Source organism: Orcinus orca, chromosome 11 (assembly GCF_937001465.1).
Source record: "Orcinus orca chromosome 11, mOrcOrc1.1, whole genome shotgun sequence".
Lineage (NCBI taxonomy): Eukaryota > Metazoa > Chordata > Mammalia > Artiodactyla > Delphinidae > Orcinus > Orcinus orca.
Window position 1 is genome coordinate 51,475,284 of NC_064569.1, and position 17,011 is coordinate 51,492,294.

The window sequence follows — 17,011 nt, forward strand, 5'->3', positions numbered from 1 at the left end:
CTCCCTCTTTTTCTTTCTTTTCTTTTTTTTTTTGCCGTATGCGGGCCTCTCACTGCTGTGGCCTCTCCCGTTGCGTAGCACAGGCCCCGGACGCACAGGCTCAGCGGCCACGGCTCACCGGCCCAGCTGCTCTGCAGCATGTGGGATCCTCCCGGAACGGGGCATGAACCCACTTCCCTTGCATCGGCAGGCGGACTCTCAACCACTGCACCACCAGGGAAGCCCTCCCTTTTTTTCTTGATGAATCTGGCTAATGGTTTATCAATTTTGTTTATCTTCTCAAAGAACCAGCCTTTAGTTTTATTGATCTTTGCTATCATTTCCTTCATTTCTTTTTCATTTATTTCTGATCTGATTTTTATGATTTCTTTCCTTCTGCTAACTTTGGGGTTTTTTTGTTCTTCTTTCTCTAATTGCTTTAGGTGCAAGGTTAGGTTGTTTATTCGAGATGTTTCCTGTTTCTTAAGGTAGGATTGTATTGCTATAAACTTTCCTCTTAGAACTGCTTTTGCTGCATCCCATAGATTTTGGGTCGTTGTGTCTCCATTGTCATTTGTTTCTAGGTGTTTTTTGATTTCCTCTTTGATTTCTTCATTGATCTCTTGGTTATTAAGTAGTGTATTGTTTAGCCTCCATGTGTTTGTAGTTTTTACAGATCTTTTCCTGTAATTGATATCTGGTCTCATAGCGTTGTGGTCAGAAAAGATGCCTGATATGATTTCGATTTTCTTAAATTTACCAAGGCTTGATTTGTGACCCAAGATATGATCTATCCTGGAGAATGTTCCATGAGCACTTGAGAAGAAAGTGTATTCTGTTGTGTTTGGATGGAATGTTGTCTAAATATCAATTAACTCCATCTTGTTTAATGTATCATTTAAAGCTTGTGTTTCCTTATTTATTTTCATTTTGGATGATCTGTCCATTGGTGAAAGTAGGGTGTTAAAGTTCCCTACTATGATTGTGTTACTGTCAATTTCCCCTTTTATGGCTGTTAGTGTATGTTTTATTTATTAGAAGCCCGTCACTGGTCCAGCTTGTATTCGAGGGGAAGGGCATATACAAGGGTGTGACTGCCAGGAGGTGTAGACCCTGAGAGGTCACGCTGTAAACTGCCTTATTTGTTATGCTTAATTCTGGTTGGATCTTGTTAATAGGTTGCTTTCACATCTGGGGCTAGGTATGAATGAAGTAGGCTGCGAGTGAATGTCTGTTATGGAAGGTGTTTGCGTGGAGAAAGGTTATGGAAGTGAGTTATGTTTCTTATCTTTTAATCTTTGATGTCTAGGGCCTTTTTTTTTTCTTGTGGTTTGCGGGCCTCTCACTGCTTTGGCCTCTCCCCTTGCGGAGCACAGGCTCTGGACGCGCAGGCTCAGCGGCCACATCTCACGGGCCTAGCCTCTCCGCGGCATGTGGGATCTTTCCGGAATGGGGCACGAACCTGTGTCCCCTGCATCGGCAGGTGGACTCTCAACCACTGTGCCACCAGGGAAGCCCTCGGGCCTTTTTTAGTAAAAAAATTCTGGAAACACTTTGAGATGGGTCGCTAACAAGTTAAACTTATAGGTCTGAATATGACTCAGTGAGTCACCACAAATAGTCTTTATGAGAAATGAAGCATTTCAGATGTAGAGGGTGGCCACTGCCTTATTTGCTTGGTGTAGTATGGGGTTGCTTATTCATGTTGGAATCCTGAAGCTGTTTTTGATTGCAATGTTGTGTGGTGGATGGGATGAATACTTAGTCTTTGTATTCAAGATCCCCCGCCTCCTCCCAATTCTGTGTTTGATTGCAGCAAATAACTTAGTGATATTCTTAATCACTCACTTAATGTCATATGGAAAAATAAACACATTTTCCTCCTGGTTTTATACACATCGTGGTGTATTAACTATAAATCCAGCATGACATGATCTAAATCTGTATTCACCCTCTCAATTTTTCCATTCATGTATTTAAGGAAACAGCTTTGAAGGTACTCGTTCATCAAATAGGCAGGGGTGAAGGGGAGGAGGCAGTGACAAATCAAATACGTGAGTTTAAAACATTTTTTATTAAGAAGCAATTTTGTTTATTCAGTCTATCAGCTTTAGTCGTTTTTTTTTTTTCTGGTGTAATTTGCATGACTATGAAATGAGAGCTGTCCAGTTGAAATGTTGAAATAAACAGGTTTGGGAAAGGGGATATAAATGCCAATCAAATCACAAAATCTCAGTGATATTTGAGAAACTAAAAATTCACATAAAAAGATGGATTATTCAAAGCTGAGAAACTGAATATTTATATTTCTGCCTCTAAGAAAATGAACTCTGTGGAATGAAATGATATCATCATCATTTAGGAATCTTGTGGTTAGACATTTAATATGCAGAGGAAGGTTGGGTTTATGAAGACACTTCCGATGGTAAGGAAAATATTGGGTGTCATTGTTTTTCCAGCAGCTCTTTTCGCCTCTGCAAGTTGTAGTTATTAGGGAAATGAATAGTTTATCAGAGTAGGTAAACCATTTTCCCTGCTTTTTTTTGTGTTTACTGTTTTTTCTTAGTAACTGTTTTGTTTTTAACTATTTGTTAAAAATTTGAAGCTTCCCCATTATTTTTTGAATACTTCATTTTTAAGAGCAGTTTAGATTCATAGCAAAATTGAGAGGAAAGTACAGAGATTTTCCATATACCCCTTGGCGCCCCCCCGCCCCCCCCATGACAGCCTCCTCCATTATCAGTATCACTCACTAAAGGGGTACATTTGTTAAAATCGATGAACCTACATTGATGTTTCAATAATCACCTAAAGTCCACAGCTTACATTAGGGTTCACCCTTTGTGTTGTACATTCTACAGGTTTGGACAAATGTATAATGACAAATGTATAATGATGAATAATGTAGTCATCATTAGAATGTCATAAGGGTATTTTCACTGCCATAAAAATGCTCTGTTTTCTTCACTCCCTGCCCCCCTTCCACTAATCTTTTTACTACTTCCATAGTTTTGCCTTTTCCAGAATATCATATCGTTGGAATCATACAGTATGTTGCCTCTTCAGATTGGCTTCTTTCATTTAGCAATATACATTTATGGTCTCTCCATGTCTCTTCATGGCTTGATAGCTGGATTCTTTTTAGTAATGAGTAATATTCCATTCTCTGGACCTACTGGAGGACATCTTGGTTGCTTCCAAGTTTTGGCAATTATGAATAAAGCTGCTATAAAAATCCACATGTAAGTTTTTGTGTGGACATAAATTTTCAACTCCTTTGGGTAAATACCAAGGAGTGCAATTGCTGGATTGTATGGTAGGAGTATGTTTAGTTTTATAAAAAAAAAAAAAAACTCATCAAACTGTCTTCCAAAGTGACTATACCAGTTTGCATTCCTACTAGCAAAGTCTGAGAGTTCTTGTTGCTCCACATCCTTGTCAACATTTGTTGTTGTCAGCATCCAGATTTTGGCCATTGTAATAAGTGTGTAGTGGTACCTCACTGTTGTTTTAATTTGAATTTCTCTGATGACTGTGATGTGGAACATCTTTTCATAGCTTATTTACCACCTGTATATCTTCTTTGGGTGTCTGTTAAGGTCTTTGGTCCATTTTTTAATCAGGTTGTTTGTTTTCTTATTGTTGAGTTTTAAGAATTGTTGTACATTTTGGGTGACAGTCCTTTTTTCAGATCTGTCTTTTCAAATATTTTCTCCCAGTCTGTGGCTTTTCTTCTAATCCTCTTGGCAGTGTCTTTCACAGAGCAGAAGGTTTAAATTTTAATGAAGTCTAGCCTACCAAGTATTTCTCTCATGGATTGTGCCTTTGGTATTGTATCTAAAAAGGCATTTAAAAGTCATACTCAAGGTCATCTAGGCTCTGTTATCTCCTAGGAGTATTATGGTATTGTGTTTTAGATCATAGGTCTATGATCCCTTTTGAGTTACTTTTTGTGGAGAGTGTAGGGTTGTACCAGCACCATTTGTTGAAGAGACTGTCAGTTCTATTGCCATTATGTATCCTATTTTTTTTAAAGATCTAATGTTTGGTCTTTGGAATACAGTAGTAGGTGAAGTAACATAGCTGACATAGTACATAGCTGGCTCTTCTGTCTTATGTCAGATTTTTTTTTTTTTTTTTTCCTGTACGTGGGCCTCTCAATGTTGTGGCCTCTCCCGTTGCGGAGCACAGACTCCAGACGCGCAGGCTCAGTGGCCATGGCTCATGGGCCCAGCCGCTCCGCGGCATGTGGGATCTTCCCAGACCGGGGCACGAACCCGTGTCCCCTGCATTGGCAGGCGGACTCTCAACGACTGCGCCACCAGGGAAGCCCTTATATCAGATTTTGAGATGCGTTTGGACAGAGAATTTCATTGTGTCACAAGAATTACTGTGATAATCGGAATTCTTTTTCTTGTTTTCATGTAATTTTGAGGGATTGTGATGCCTCATAAAAACTTATAAATTCATTTAAAAATCTTTCTTGGTATTATATAGCTTATTCTAGATGAAAAGTGCAGTAATAGACTGTTACCTTTAAATTTTGCCTTCAGATCCCATAAATCTTCTCCTTACCTGTAGAGCGCGAGGTCCCTGACAGTGCTCTCTGCTCTGCTGACAGTTTGCTCTCCCCTCTGCTGGCCTGTGTGAGGGCTTCTTCCCTCCACAAAGGCTGAACGTACTGCTTTTACTGCTAAGCTCCTATTTTCAGGGTGATGCTGCATTTACCTGGTAAATTCTGACCCTGTGTCAGAAGGCTAAGGCGGTTCCCTGGGCCTGTTCACTCCTATAGTAAAGGCCGTGGGGGGCCTTCTTGAGAGTATGTCCCCAGTCTTACTGACGTAGTCAAAACTATGACCCTAGGGCTTCCCTGGTGGCACAGTGGTTAAGATCCGCCTGCCAATGCAGGGGACACGGGTTTGAGCCCTGGTCTGGGAGGATTCCACATGCCACAGAGCAACTAAGCCCGTGCGCCACAACTACTGAGCCCGTGTACCACAACTACTGAAGCCCGTGCACCTAGAGCCTGTGTTCCTCAACAAGAGAAGCCACTGCAGTGAGAAGCCTGCGAATCGCAATGAACAGTAGCCCTTGCTCGCTGCAACTAGAGAAAGCCCGTGTGCAGCAAGGAAGACCCAACACAGCCAAAAATAAATAAATAAATTTATAAAAAACAAAACAAAACAACTATGACCGTAAAAGTAGAAGTTACAAGCCAAGGATGAGGGGGAAGTTGGCCCTTGGCAGGTCTGGGAGATAATTCTTTTTTTTTGGAAAATTGTGTTTTGTGATATGCTGAAAATCAAAATATGAGACAGCTACCTCTCTACCAACGTATAGGACCCACTATGATTTTGTTCTTTTATTTTTTTAATTAATTAATTTATTTTTGGCTGCATTGGGTCTTCATTGCTGCGCGCGGGCTTTCTCTAGTTGTGGCGAGCGGGGGCTACTCCTTGTTGCGGTGTGCAGGCTTCTCATTGCGGTGGCTTCTCTTGTGGCGGAGCACGGGCTCTAGGTGGCGGGCTTCAGCAGTTGTGGCATGCGGGCTCAGTAGTTGTGGCTCGAGAGCTCTAGAGCACAGGCTCAGTAGTTGTGGCACATGGGCTTAGTTGCTCCGCGTCACGTGGGATCTTCCCAGACCAGGGCTTGAACCCGTGTCCCCTGCATTGGCAGGTGGATTCTTAACCACTGCACCACCAGGGAAGTCCTATGATTTTGCTCTTAATTTTGCTTTTTCTGTGCTCTAGGGAAAGAGCAGGTCTTCTAAGGAGGAGGGCATAAACAGAGCATGCAAGCTGACATATAGAACTCACGTGTGTTTTGCTGGGTCATTCTGGTGGTCCTTGACATCTTAGAAAAGATAGAAAAATCAGATAGAAAAGTCAGAATGAAAATAGTAATTTGAAGAGCATGAGCCAATCTCATGAAAGAAATCCCAATTTAAAAGTACCATTTGCTCAAACAAAACCTTGTTGCACTCTCCCAGGAGAGGAAGTGGACAAAAAGCCGACATCAGTTGTCCAAATAACCCAGGTTGATGGTCAGTGAATCTTGAGACCGGCTGCAGTTGGGATGTTCCATGACAGGCTAGCTCTTGGTTTTCAGGTTAAGGTTGTAAAACTCTGCTGATATCAGGGAGCCGACGTTGAGATTCCTGCCGGCTGCTGAGAAAGCACGTGCTCCGTGGCGTCTCAGAAGGAGGCTGAGGGGTGTATTTACCATCACAGCTACTTATAGGATGGGCTCAGGTCTAGCGGCCCAGCTAGAAGTTTTAGACATTGGCAGATGTGGGGTCTGAGGTACTTAGACAGTTATGCCGCCCACTCCTTACCCAGGGGGAGAGGGGCCTTGAAAATCCAGAACATTTAGTTCTGACATATGTAAAGGATAGTGTGCTTTGGCTAACTGCATTTTATCTATTTGAACATGTTCTATTTAAGATATGTTAATATACTGGTTTTTATGAAGCAATCTTCTTTTTTTAATAGATTTATTTTGTTTATTTGTTTGTTTTTTTGGGGCTGCATTGGGTCTTCATTGCTGCATGCAGGCTTTCTCTAGTTACAGCTAGCAGGGGCTACTCTTCGTTGAGGTGCGCGGGCTTCTCATTGCGATGGCTTCTCTTGTTGCGGAGCATAGGCTCTAGGCGCACAGGCTTCAGTAGTTGTGGCACGTGGGCTTCAGTAGTTGTGGCTCAGAGGCTCTAGAGCACAGGCTCAGTTTTTGTGGTGCGTGGGCTTTGTTGCCCCACGGCCTATATGAAGTGATCTTATTCTTTATCTTTTTCTTCAGATTATGATTTACCTTATTGACAAGGTACTTCCTGAAAGCTATTTTGTCAACAATCTCCGGGCACTGTCTGTGGATATGGCCGTCTTCCGAGACCTCTTGAGACTGAAGCTCCCTGAGTTATCTCAGCACCTGGATACTCTTCAGAAAACTGCAAACAAGGAAAGTGGAGGTAGTGATGATTCAATGCTATTTTACCTTTGAAAATAATTTACTTCTCTGGTTCCACTGTACATAAGAGCCTAAACCTTGAATGGAAATATGTGTTTTCAGATATTTCTATTGGTGAGAGTTTAGTGCAATGAAATAGATTTCTAGAGAACAAAAACAAAACTAAAAACAAAACCAGGAACAAAAAACAGAGGGCCAAATGTTGAACCTCTAACTCGTTATGGTTAGGAACTCAGACAAGAACCTAATACTTCACCAGTGCCAGATCACCAAGTATGTATTGTACTCTAGGTAAAGAAGGGTATCCGTGTCTTGCCATCTAGTTAAACTGCTTTAAGTTGGCACCAAAACTACAGGAGTTCTTTAAAACTGAGCTACAGGTACAACTTAGCACAGACTGTGGTTTTGCCTCAACCATTGATGTTATGGAGAGTGGAATATGTATTTTCATAGAGTCGTAGGAGATAAAAGCAGTCCTTTGGACTGAGTTCCTTTGATTCATTCATGCGAAGGGTATTTAGATTTACTTGAGATGAATGGGCCTGTTCTTGCTGGAGAAGGGCTCTTCTGGACCTCTGTTTAGAACCTGAGCCCTGCAGGAATGGACTGGGCTGAGTGGGGCGGTGATGGAGACAGCTCTGCAAGCAGCTCTGCGTCTCCTCCGTCTAGCCGGCTTCGTCCAGCTTCCCAAGTACCTGAGCTCGTAGCTGTCATTATAGCCACTGCTTGCACTTCCCCGGCTGTGCTCAGGATACCAGAAATAGAATAGTCAGAAGTTTGCTATGTTTCCTTTAAATGGTTGCCAGTTCCTGATCCATGCATCTAAATCTGGGAAAATACGAAAGGATTTTGAGGACCCTATCTATGATTAAGATACACTGGAAATTTTAGTGACACCTGAGCGTCTCTAAGCATTTTCTTCTAACTCATTTGAGCAATCTTACTTAATTTGGCTGTGCAGTATACTTGTGAACCGATGGGGATTTCATAAAGCTTCCAGCGAGACCAAACTTTTCTGTCCTGGAGTCAGGCACACTTTTACTGGGCTCCATGTTTCCCCTAAATGCCCTGTACTTGCTTAAGTGGTGACCTCAGATTCTAGTCTCTGAACAAAGATATTCCTTTGTTCATAGGTAAGAAGCAAGAAAATGAGTGCAGGAGAACAGATCTTGTTTTGCTTGTACTTGGGTAACTGCACCTTCTGACTGTAATTTGGAGGGAGGATTAGTCCAAATATCTAAATTTTTGTATTTCATCAAAATACACGCTTATGTGATCACAGGAAATGGGAGGGGACTCTTTTTTTAGTGAATCCAGAAACTTCCAAGTGAGCTGGATCCCAGGTCTTTAAAACTGTGTATAGTTTAGTTAAAAATATTGTAAAATTTCACTTTGCTTGATCTCCGAGTATTTTGGGATTTTCCAGCTTTATTTCTGTTATTGATTTCTGGTTTAATTCCATTGTGGTCTGAGAACTATGTATAAATTAAGAAGTAGACAGGTAACTGCTAATGAGCAATTTTATTTTTATCGGCAGCATTTGAATAAAGGTAGGCTTTAGGAGGTTTTGAAAATCAACTTTTACCTTTGAGAGGTTAAAATCCTTTTTATCCTGTTTTCGGTAAGGAAAACATCCTCCTTAATTTTCAGCACCCCACAATAGGTAAAGCCAAATTAAATTTTAGGTTAAGATTTCTGAAATATCACAAAGAATCTGTGAAGTTCAAATTATTGAGATTTTTATTAAACACACCAGTGTTCTTCCAAAAAAAAAAAAAAACAGGGCTTCCCTGGTGGCGCAGTGGTTGAGAGTCCGCCTGCCAATGCAGGGGACATGGGTTCGTGCCCTGGTCTGGGAAGATCCCACATGCCGCGGAGCTGCTGGGCCCGTGAGCCATGGCTGCTGAGCCTGCGCGTCTGGAGCCTGTGCTCCGTAACGGGAGAGGCCACAACAGTGAGAGGCCCGCGTAAAAAAAAATAAAAAAATAAAAGAAACAAGGAAGGACAAAAGGAGGAAGGAACCAGAATTTAGAGATATAAAGAAATCAGTCAGGAAATAACATATTTGGGTGGACATGGGAGACTGAAAGAGGGTATTTTTATATCTTACAAGTTGTCGATTCTGGAGAGATGTAGAGTGTTTGTTTCATTTCAGGTGGATATGAGCCCCCACTTACGAATGTCTTCACGATGCAGTGGTTTCTGACTCTCTTCGCTACGTGCCTCCCTAACCATACGGTTTTAAAGATTTGGGATTCAGTCTTCTTTGAAGGTTCGGAAATCATCCTAAGGGTGTCGCTGGCTATCTGGGCAAAACTGGGAGAGTAAGTGATTTCCCACTGCTGTTCTTTTCTGTGGTGTTGAGGGCCTTACACCATTTTTGTGCTCTAACAAGTAAAGGATTGCTATTTAGGTTTGAGGAGGAGAGAAAGTTGTGAACTCGGTGCAATTGCTTCTGCCTTCTGAACTCTCAGCTGGCTCTTCTGTGAATGTTGGGGGCAGAGAGAATCCATTTTACTGAAGGAGGCAAGCTGTTTCAGGCCTGTAGGTCTCCTCCTCCTCAGTGCTGGTGTCCTGCCTGGTCCGAACTGTCGGCATCTTTCCTGACACTGGTTGGGGAGAGGGAAAGGGATGTAGGTGGAAGAGGAACAGGCAGATCTGGAGAGGACTGTGGGTTTGTTGGTTAAGACTGCAATTTGGCTTATGTTTGAATCTTTATAATTTATTTTGTGAGCTGTGATAAAATTAAATGAGATAATATGTGTAAGGGTATCTAGCATGGTGCTTGGTACCTAGTCAACAGTAGAACTTACTTCATTTCATCAAGAGTTAATTCTAGGGGCTTCCCTGGTGGCGCAGTAGTTGAGAGTCCGCCTGCCGCTGCAGGGGACACGGGTTCGTGCCCCGGTATGGGAGGATCCCACGTGCTGCGGAGTGGCTGGGCCCGTGAGCCACGGCCGCTGGACCTGCGCGTCCGGAGCCTGTGCTCCGCGGCGGGAGAGGCCACAGCAGTGGGAGGCCCGCGTACCGTAAAAAAAAAAAAAAAAAAAAAAAGAGTTAATTCTATGTTGCAATCTATTACTACTAAACAGATTTTACTTACATTCTTGTCTAGTAGCAGAGCTGAAAAAACTAGGGTATTTTCACCTATCTCTAATATATTATGACTATTACATTAAAATTCTGCTTTTGGGGTACTGGAAGAGACATCAGGATGAAGTTGTTGCAGTTAACTGAAGGTGCAGAGGATTTAAAAAAAAATTATATTGGAGTATAATTGCTTCACAATGCTGTGTTAGTTTCTGTTGTGCAACAAAGTGAATCAGCCATATGCATACATATATCCCCATATCCCCTCCCTCTTGAACCTCCCTCCCACCCCTCTTTGTGGTCATAAAGCACTGAGCTGATCTCCCTGTGCTATGCTGCTGCTTCCCACTAGCTGTCTGTTTTACATTTGGTAGTGTATATATGTCAGTGCTACTCTCACTTTGCCTCAGCTTCCCCCTCCCCCCACCATGTCCTCAAGTCCATTCTCTATGTCTACGTCTTCATTCCTGCCCTGCCACTAGGTTCATCAGTACCATTTTTTTTTAAGTTTCCATATATATGCGTTAGCATACGGTATTTGTTTTTCTGTTTCTGACTTCACTCTGTATGACAGACTCTAGGTCCATCCACCTCACTACAAATAACTCAATTTCATTTCTTTTTATGGCTGAGTAATATTCCATTGTATATATGTGCCACTTGAAGATGCAGAGAAGTTTTTAATGTTTCTTTCCTAGAGCTGTAAATGACTTGAGTGGGTACCCATAGACGACACGGATCAAAAACTTTTTCAGTAGCCTTTTTATCTATGACCAGTTGTTTCCTTGGAGACTTGCAGTATTTTTTACTTTTTGTAAGAAAGATCCACTGACTCTCAATTCAGGGATTAAAAAAAAGTCATTGTTGTGTGGAAGTATTTTTAAATATCATATAGCTATCTCCTTTGCCTTTGTTTTATTGTACATAGCTTTTCAGCTAGGCAAATAAATTCATCTGTGCGGAGTTTGTTGTGCTATTTACTTATCTGATTACTTTCTTCCGATGTCTACCTCTTTCTGCAGTCACATATTTCCAACCCACTCTACACCTCGTAAACTCTTTGAGCTTTGATAATTTCTCTATCAAACACTGTCACACTCTAACTGGTGTGATAGTTACTGAGTAATTAGCTTATGGGGTTAAAATGCTAAAGCACTTTACTGTATGCTGAGTCAGTTACGGTCCCCTTTTTGTTAGTTCTTAATTATGGGGCAGGAGGAAAAGAGGTGGTTCTCATTTTATTCCCATCTATCCATTATCTGTAGGATCAGAATTTATTCATGTGGTCATCCCAGGGATGGCACACTGTTGAAATAATAGTAGCTACACTTAAAATCCAATATTCATGGAGTGCTTGCGAAGGACAGGCATGGTTCTAAGCACTCTAGATGTAAAATTAACTCATTTAGTCCTCACCATCATCCTATGAGGTAGGTACTGTTATCATCCCCATTTTATAGATGTGGGCACTGAGGCACAGAGAAGTTAAGTAAATTGCCCCAAATCACCGAGTTAGTAAGTGGAAAGGCCTGATTTTGAACCTAGGTACCTTGGCTCTATAATCTGTGCTTTTAATAATGTGAATCTATTGCTTATAAATAGCTCCTGTTTATGAAGTTCAGGGATCTATGAATCAGACTCGTAGAATTTTAAATGTTTCATAGTCTTTGCTTATTATAATTATACACGTTTTGAGCGTGCAGCTTGTTAAACGAAAGGCAAGGCAACCAACATGTATACAACATCAAGTACCTGCCGTGCCATCATTGTGTTAGGAAGTTTACACACATCATCTCATTCGATTCTCCCCACAACCCTGTGAAGTAGGTAGGATTATTCTCCCTGTCTTTTCAAGTGAGAAAACTACCCCAGGAAGGCTAATTAACTAGCTCATTGTCCCACAGCTAACGAGTAGTGGAGCTGGGACTTAATCCTGGATCTTTCTGACTGTAATCAGTCAGACTCCAGGGCCTGTAATCTTGTCCACAAACTTCCCATTGGAAAAATCGTAAACAGTATGCAGGTGATCTCCAGCTTATGTGTTCCTGAGTAACATATGTGCCTTGTGTATGGTTATCCATGGGACCCTTCCCATCACTCTGCTTCTGCAACGTGAAATTTCCTCCTTTGCTCATACCAGCAGTACTTTTGGAACGTGTAAGCTGTAGACCATCTACTTAGCCCCACTGGCATCTCTTTCACATGTCCTTTCTTTTCTGATCTGACTGCCTTGATTCCCTCCCTCGTTGCCTCATGCCTGGCACTGTCCTCCCTGGCCTCCCCATCGTACCCCGAAATCGCCATGCCACCTCCCGGGCAACCTTGCCAGGGGCATGTCTGTTCCCACACTCCATATTAAAGGCCTTTCAGTGACTCTTGTCCCGAGGGGGCTCAGCAGGCAAGGGAGGCCATTGCGATCTGCTCTCTGCACCTCTCTGCCCTCAGCTCTCCCTGTCGCCCCCAGCTGTGCAGCCGCTCCCATGCTGGTGGTGGGGACCTACATGCATTTCCCCCGGTAGTGCCTTCTGTCTCCTGTATCCACATCTTTGGGATGCTTTTTCCACCTTGTCAACCTGCAGAATATTTTTCAAAACTCATCTTAGGCATTACTTCTCTTCCTCGCTCTTCCTGCCACTCACAGGATAAACTTAACCACTTTATTTATGCCCACATGCTACTCGGTATTTTTCATTAACACATCAGCCGTTTATTTCATTTATTTATTTACATGATTGTGGCAGTGGGATTTGAACAGCACTCCAGAGCATGGAATTTTCCCATCATCATATTGGTTTTGGATGGCTCTATGGAAATCCCCTAACCTTAGTGTATGCCAAAGAGCATGTCTTATGATTGGTGGGCAAATAGAGTTATCTTGCTATACAAAGAATGTCATAATAGATAAAACAAATACACAGGTCTCTTTGCTTTGGGTTATTCCTTCCCCCTCTAGAAGAAGGATTAAAGTCTCACCTGTCTCACAGGATGGGAGGTGACATATTCTTTATTTACATGTCGAACCAAACACAAGAAACAGGGTGTAATTTCCAACTAGCAGCAGTGTCCTGAGAAGGGCTGAAAAGACTACCTGTGAAAATATCCTGTGGACTGATGAAATATGCAGATAAAGTTTTTGTATATTTCATCTTTCACTTCTACTGTGGTTTGATTTCAGTCTGTCAATGCCACTGCAGTTTGCAGATCCAGAGAAACAGATTCCCTCTAGGGAATAATTGTACTTGGGCACCCAATTTCCTGGTTATAATTGCTGATCCGTGATGGGTATTCTGATGTGTAGAATGTGTCACATGGAAACAATAAAGATGCCACAGATGGGGCTGTGAGTCAGCGGAGCAGCATAGCAAAGGTGGGAACTCATCCTAGAATAAGTACCTTTACATTGTCCTTCGAATTTTTAAAATCTTTTCTCTGCCTAAAACAGGCTGTCCTGTGAGTGTATCATAGGATTTTGACTTTTGTTGGTTGCTAACTTGGTCAATTTGATGGCAAGAGAAAACATGTCTTGTTGTGCCTGCAGCATGTACCTGATAGCGTGGGTATCCTAAACAGTTCCTTTTTCTGTCCTTTATCTAGGCAGATAGAATGTTGTGAAACAGCAGATGAATTCTATAGCACCATGGGGCGCCTTACCCAGGAGATGCTGGAGAATGATCTCCTGGAAAGCCATGAACTCATGCAGGTGAGTGGGCAGTGCCACCCCCCTTGGCTCGGGGGACCCTGGTACCATGGGAGCAAGCAGTGCGAGAGCAGCGATCTTGGGAAATGTATTTTCCCAGTCCTCAGATGTAGTTTTTCAAATGACCAAGAGTCTATATATAATTTGTTAAGCATCTAACTGTGTCACAAGAGGAAGGAAGAAATGGATATTTGTTACGGCTTTCGTTCCAACTGTGTTGCTTAAAAATCATAACGTGCAATATAAAAACAAACCAAAAAACCACCAGAATACCTCCTCCCTCACCCCTCAAATCACCAGGTATTTGTTCTGAATCTGATTCTTAGCTGTAAAGGGAGACATGTGGGGAGAAATAATTATTTCTGAGAAGGGATTATTGAGGATAAAAAGGAGATTATTCTAATCAGCATTTTGGTTTATTTGTTTTGCCCACATTTGCAACTCATGTTATTACATATGAATCATAAATTTCAAAATGGAAGACTTGAAGGGTTTGGTCATTTTTCTGGCATGTTGCTGTATCTCAAGATTACATTCTCCAAATCATTAAAATTGGCAGTGAGTATAGAAGAGATAGCGGATTTGTTAACACGCTCTCTTCCATTCGGCTCTATAACATGAGTTTTCTGCAGTCTACTCCCGCTTTTTTTTTTTTTTTTGCAGTACGCGGGCCTCTCACTGACGTGGCCTCTCCCCTTGGCGGAGCACAGGCTCCGGACGCACAGGCTCAGCAAACATGGCTCACGGGCCCAGCCGCTCCGCGGCATGTGGGATCTTCCTGGACCGGGGCACGAACCCGTGTCCCCTGCATTGGCAGGCGGACTCTCAACTACTGCGCCACCAAGGAAGCCCTCCTCCTGCTTTTGACCACTGCTTCTCTTGCTAGTTCTTCCTTCCTCCTGCCCACTGACCAACAGTTGGTCTTGTCCAACGTTGTCCTTGGGCCTTAGTTCCTTCTTTCTCTGTGGTTTCTCTCTTTTTTTTTTTTGGTGTCAACTTTCATGTTGGGTTCCATGCCTGAGGTCATTTCTGGGTGGTGGAGCCCAGTCAATAGGTTAGAAAACAGAGACTCAGGCCCTGATTTAGGACTTGTCAAGTGAAGAGGTTCCAGTTCCTTTGCTTGTATCCTGGTATCTCCAACTGTTTCTCAGAATCCCTCACTTTTAGCAGACAGCTGCCCGATTCACTGAGAATACTGACCACCTGGTATAACTTCCCTGAACATTCATATTTTGTATTTCATGTTTTCTTTGCATTGTCATCTGGTCTTTCTTCCTGTCTGTCTCAGAGGTGGAACGCTCTATCTGCCCCTGACCTCTGTGTTCTGATTTCAACTCCTCTCACACGTCCTGGGCTGTTGCTTCATTGCTCATTCTCTCTCTTAGAGGGAAGGGCCTTTTATTGAACATTGTTGTGGATGTGAGGTCCAAGCTTGGCATTTTCCACGTGTGAGATCCTTTACATCCTACAGAATTGCCTGGTTCACATGCCCCAGGCGGGACTGTGAGATCTCATCCCTTCTCCCTCACTCATGAAACTACAGTGACTACTCACTGCCTACAACACAAAGCATGGCTTTCTCAGTGCTCTTGACTGTCCGGCATTAACCCATCTTTACAGCCATAGTTCCTATTCCTCCCTTTTGTACCCTTGACCTCGTTTAGTCAAGTCACACTGTCTTCCATGTTCCCAGAAATGCCTGGGAATATGCCTGCTCTACACCTTTGCTCTCTCTGTTCAGTCTTTCTCTTCTCCCTTCACGTGTTTCAGGCCTGCTTCCTTGTGAAATTTCCAGTTCAGATGCCATCTTCTTTGTGAAACGTTCTGATAGTCTCGACTGAAAGCGTCTCCTTCTTTGCCTCACCACATTTTCCTTGTACCTCTTCTGTGAGCCTTCATTACATTCTACCTTGAGTTGAGGCTGTATCTTATTTCCTCAGTGATACTGTAAGTTCCTTAAGGACAGGGACTGTGCTTTGCTCATAGCACATAGCACTTTGCCTTTTACTGGTGCTGCACAATAAATGTATTAATTCATTAAGCAAATATCTATGGAGAGTCTGCAACTAGTTTTCTGCCTTCTCTTTCTCAGTAAATGTTTGCTGAATTAAACCACACTCAGAGATGATGGCCCTCCTTCTAGGGTCCGCCTGCTCTAATACAATCCTCACTTTGCTGCCAGAGTATTTGTCCACACTTACTGCTTTGGTCATTTTATGGTTCTTCATAAAACCTGTGCTTCCTTGTTATCAACTGCAGTAAATAAAATGTTTCAGCCTAGTTTTCTAGGCCCTGTATTAACTTCTCCAAATATTAAAAGAACATCTCTCTCTGTCAGAAGCCTTTCTTGAGGGAATTAATATCTGGTTTTACCTTTTTTTTTTTTTTTTGTGGTATGGTACGCGGGCCTCTCACTGTTGTGGCCTCTCCCGTTGCAGAGCACAGGCTCCGGACGCGCAGCCTCAGTGGCCATGTGGGATCTTCGCGGACTGGGGCACGAACCTGCGTCCCCTGCATCAGCAGGCGGACTCTCAACCACTGCGCCACCAGGGAAGCCCTGGTTTTACCTTTAAAGATGGATTGGAGTAGGTCGGGCTGTGTGTGTGTGTGTGTGTGTGTGTGTGTTTGAGGCAGTGGTGCAGAGCAGACAGGCAGTTCATGGCTGAGGGAACAGCATGAGACAAGGCATTGGCAATGAAAACCTTTATGGTGTGGGAAGGAAGCTACAGGAGTTTGGTATACAGGGATGGCTCGTGGGAGACCACAACCCATGGTTAGGAGTGTGGACTTGATCCTGGAGGTCAGTGGTTGTGAGGTTGTGCTTGCTGGAGTTCTTGGGCCTCTGTGGAACCTTTGGAAAGAGAAGAAGAGCTGTGGGCCTGAGAGGTTTTAGGGAGAAGAGGGAAATGGTCTCAGTTGTGTCTGATGTTGATTACAGGGGCAACTCTGTGAAGGGTGGACTTGAAGGGGTCACCATGGGGAGGCAGTGAAGGGTCGAAGCAAGAATGGAACAGAGGCAGTACTTAGAAGGTGAAGTTGACAGGACTTGGCCATGGGAAGTGGACATGGGGTGAGGGAGAAAGACAGGGAGAACCAAGGACAGCCCCCAGGTTTCTGGCTTAGGAAGAAGAGGAAAAGTTCACAGGGGAGGAAGGTGGATTTGTCTTCACACTGGTTGCATTGGAGGTATTCTGTGGTGGCCCCATTTCTTACCTATCCAGAGGCGCTCCCCACTACTTCACAGCCAGGACCTATTGCACTGGCCATAGCTCTGTCCCCACC

The 17,011-nt window shown here is 43.1% G+C and overlaps 1 protein-coding gene across 4 annotated transcripts in view; it reads left to right on the top strand.

Annotated features, from left to right (window-relative positions):
• TBC1D30 (TBC1 domain family member 30) overlaps nucleotides 1–17,011 on the top strand; it is an 86,814-nt gene that overhangs the window by 52,031 nt on the left and 17,772 nt on the right. For all 4 annotated transcript variants that reach the window (XM_033440552.2, XM_049693970.1, XM_033440553.2 and 1 more), the window contains 3 exons: nucleotides 6,775–6,943; nucleotides 9,098–9,266; nucleotides 13,627–13,732. In XM_033440552.2, coding sequence (XP_033296443.1) covers nucleotides 6,775–6,943; nucleotides 9,098–9,266; nucleotides 13,627–13,732 — 444 coding nt within the window. The remainder of the gene's footprint in view (nucleotides 1–6,774; nucleotides 6,944–9,097; nucleotides 9,267–13,626; nucleotides 13,733–17,011) is intronic.